Source organism: Anoplolepis gracilipes, chromosome 4, assembly GCF_047496725.1.
Source record: "Anoplolepis gracilipes chromosome 4, ASM4749672v1, whole genome shotgun sequence".
Taxonomy (NCBI): domain Eukaryota; kingdom Metazoa; phylum Arthropoda; class Insecta; order Hymenoptera; family Formicidae; genus Anoplolepis; species Anoplolepis gracilipes.
The window spans coordinates 17,163,822-17,166,979 of NC_132973.1; the positions used below are offsets into that span (position 1 = coordinate 17,163,822).

Consider the following 3,158-nt stretch of genomic DNA (forward strand, 5'->3'; position numbering starts at 1 on the left):
GCTAATCTCCAAAGTTTTGAACATTTTAAACATAAAACGAATTCCTGTTGTAATGTGGACAGACTCCGCGATTGTTCACACTTGGATTAATAGTCATCCTTCAAGATGGAAGGAATTCGTACACAATCGGGTTTGTCATATCCACGAAACACTTCCTCAAGCAATCTGGAGATTTATCCCCAAACACCAAAACCCTGCTGACTGTAGAACTCGAGGATTAACGCCCGCATAACTCATTCAGCAAACCTCATGGTGGATAGGACCTCTCTGGCTTTCTGAAAAATCTACAACTTGGCCGAAAGGACCGACATTGTTGAATCAACGAGAAAACCTTGAAAAAAAACCAATTCAAATACTTGTTACTAATTGTCCAAACACCAATCTCTGGAATATTATTTATATAAATATTCAAGTCTTAACCGATTATTAAGAATAACTGTTCTATGTACACGCGCCTTATCTCGTTTCAAAGGAAATCGAACGAATCTATTAAATCAACCGATCACAACTCAAGAACTGGAAAACGCCAAACTCTACTGGGTAAAAGAAATTCAGCAATGTGCTTTTCAATAGGAAATCAAACTTATCTCTAATCAACAACTGCTTCCTCGATTAAATCAACTTCTACGTCTTACTCCATGGATTGATTCTCAAGGACTTATACGAGTAGGCGGTCGACTTCAGTCAGCACCCTTATCCGCCTTTCAAAATCCGCATTTCAAAACATCCATTAATTTTGCCTCGCAATTCTGCACTAACCTCCTTAATCATTTCAGATGCTCACATTAAAACGCTACATGGAGGAACCCAGTTAACTCTTTCTTTGATTAGAAGCGAGTTCTGGATCATTGGAGGACGAGCACCTGTTCGATCTTTTATTTTAAAATGTATAGTGTGCTCAATATCGCCAAAGACGAGTTCATCAAATAATGAGACAACTACCTGCGGAAAGAGTAACCCCATCTCGTCCTTTCCTTCACTCTGGCATTGATTATGCTGGACCGATCATTTTGAAAAACTGGAAAGGAAAAAATTCAAGAACATACAAAGGTTACATCGCCCTATTTGTGTATTTATCAACCTTTGCTATTCACGTAGAATTGGTTACTGATTATTCGACTGAAGCATTCATATCAGCCTATAAACGATTTGTGTCAAGGAGAGGTATTTGTGCTACTCTAACTAGTGACTGCGGCATCAACCTCAAGGGAGCTGACAAGGAGCTCCAGTTTGTTTTTTTCAAGTTCAAAGGAACTCGACCGCCTTTTTCATTATTATCAAAGGATGGCACTCTATGGAAGTTTATCCCTCCAGTCACACCCCATTTCGGAGAAAAATGGGAAGCCGGAGTGAAGTCGGTGAAATACCACCTGAGGAGAGTAATAGGAAATCAAATATTAACTTACGAAAAGATGACCACCTTTCTAACGCAGGTTGAAGCCATACTCAATTCTCGACCACTCTGCGCACTCACTGATGATCCTGACGATTTGAACGTTCTCACTCCGGCTCATTTTCTCATTGGTAGCTCTTTGGCGACAGTCCTCAAACCATCACTCGAAAATGTAAAAATTTCACATTTATCTCGATGGCAACTCTCAAGACAAATGTTTGATAGTTTCTGGAAGTTATGGTCTAAAGGATATCTTCAACGGTATCTCTCAATGTACAAATGGAATCAACCATCCCCGTCTTTACAAGAAGACATCCTGGTTTTAGTCATGGATGAGCGATATTCTCCTGTCACGTCCAGTGACGTTCCTTGTCGATCTTTCCTCGGAGAAGACCAACGAAGGGTGCTCTCTATTTTTATGGGCAACCTGCAATGCACCGGCTATACCCAGGGACGCCGAGAGCTAGGATCTTTTATTTCAGTACAGGTAGAAACGGATTGACACAAGGTGAAATGAAGTATTTATTGATTTATTAATATTATATTTTTATTATGAGTAGTACATAAGCCTGTATATTTGTTGAAAAAAAAGAATAAAGATGGTTATAATAATTCTTGTGTGTATATTCCTTGTGAGTGATATTATAGAGTCTGCGTACTTGACAAGACTTCAGAAATAAAGAATAGTTACAAAATAATTAATGAAGAACTTACTTTGTTGGAAAAATGTTGTTAAGTATAATCGTAATTAAGTAAACGGTTGTCTATTAATAAATTATTGAATTCTATTTGAAAATAAGAAAAAAATCGGAATAAAGTTGATGGAACAATTCTGAGTTTGAATAATGACGCGTCGCCTTCAGATTACAAGCTGAATAGCGGCGTGTTGCTTTGCAAAATCTATAAATATCTTAACTTTCTTTGTTACAAGATGATTTAAGGTCAGAGGGATTGGCGATAAATCTTTTATTTATTAATTCTCCGATGGTAGCAGGATTTATTATTAAAGGACGGGGACCTATATCGGTATCGATAGGATGTATGTAATTGTTTTTACAATCTATAATATAAGAAGAAGATTCTTGAATTGGAAGAGGAAGGTTCGATAAGAGGAATTTGTTCGGAATCGGTTGTGGAATTAGAAAGACAGTCGTTTATAGCTTTAAGAAGACGAGCTTTCAATCGCCTTAGTATATGTTTCCTACCAGCACGTCGGGTTTTTGGCATACTCAATTTCAGTTTATGTTGTTTCCACGAATCCTTCGCATAAGATTCGTATCGGCAGTCAAGCTGAATTTATTACCGGGGATCGTGTGTCATAAGATCGTGCGGCTTGGAGAGTATCCTTATCCAGCATCTGAACTTATTTGCACAAATCCGGTTTAATATTGCTGTATAAATTTGATTTGATAAACTGAGTATACTGGGTAGATTTTAAGACTTGAATACTTTGTTGCAGTTATTTATTCTATTTCGGTTTAGGTTGCTTTCACTAATCTCTATGTACGAGGTTGGCTTCGGCAATCGTAAATCGAACCTATCACCGGGGATTGTGAGTTGTGAGATCGTGCGGCCTGGAGAGTATCCTTATCCAGCATCTGAACTCACCACACAAATCCGGTTTAATATCGATAATTAATAAGACTGAATCTGCCGTGAGATCGTGCGGCCTGGAGAGTATCCTTATCCAGCATCTGAACTCACTGCATAATTCAAGTCGAATGACTTTAATTAATCTTGAAAGAGTTGGATAAACTCGTATAAA

The 3,158-nt window shown here is 38.1% G+C and overlaps 1 protein-coding gene across 1 annotated transcript; it reads left to right on the forward strand.

The window, feature by feature from the left end:
* Positions 1–929: 929 nt before the first annotated feature.
* Positions 930–1,895, forward strand: LOC140664974 (uncharacterized). The gene has a single exon (XM_072890614.1). It carries the CDS (start codon positions 930–932, stop codon positions 1,893–1,895), a length of 966 nt encoding a protein of 321 aa, XP_072746715.1.
* Positions 1,896–3,158: the final 1,263 nt, after the last annotated feature.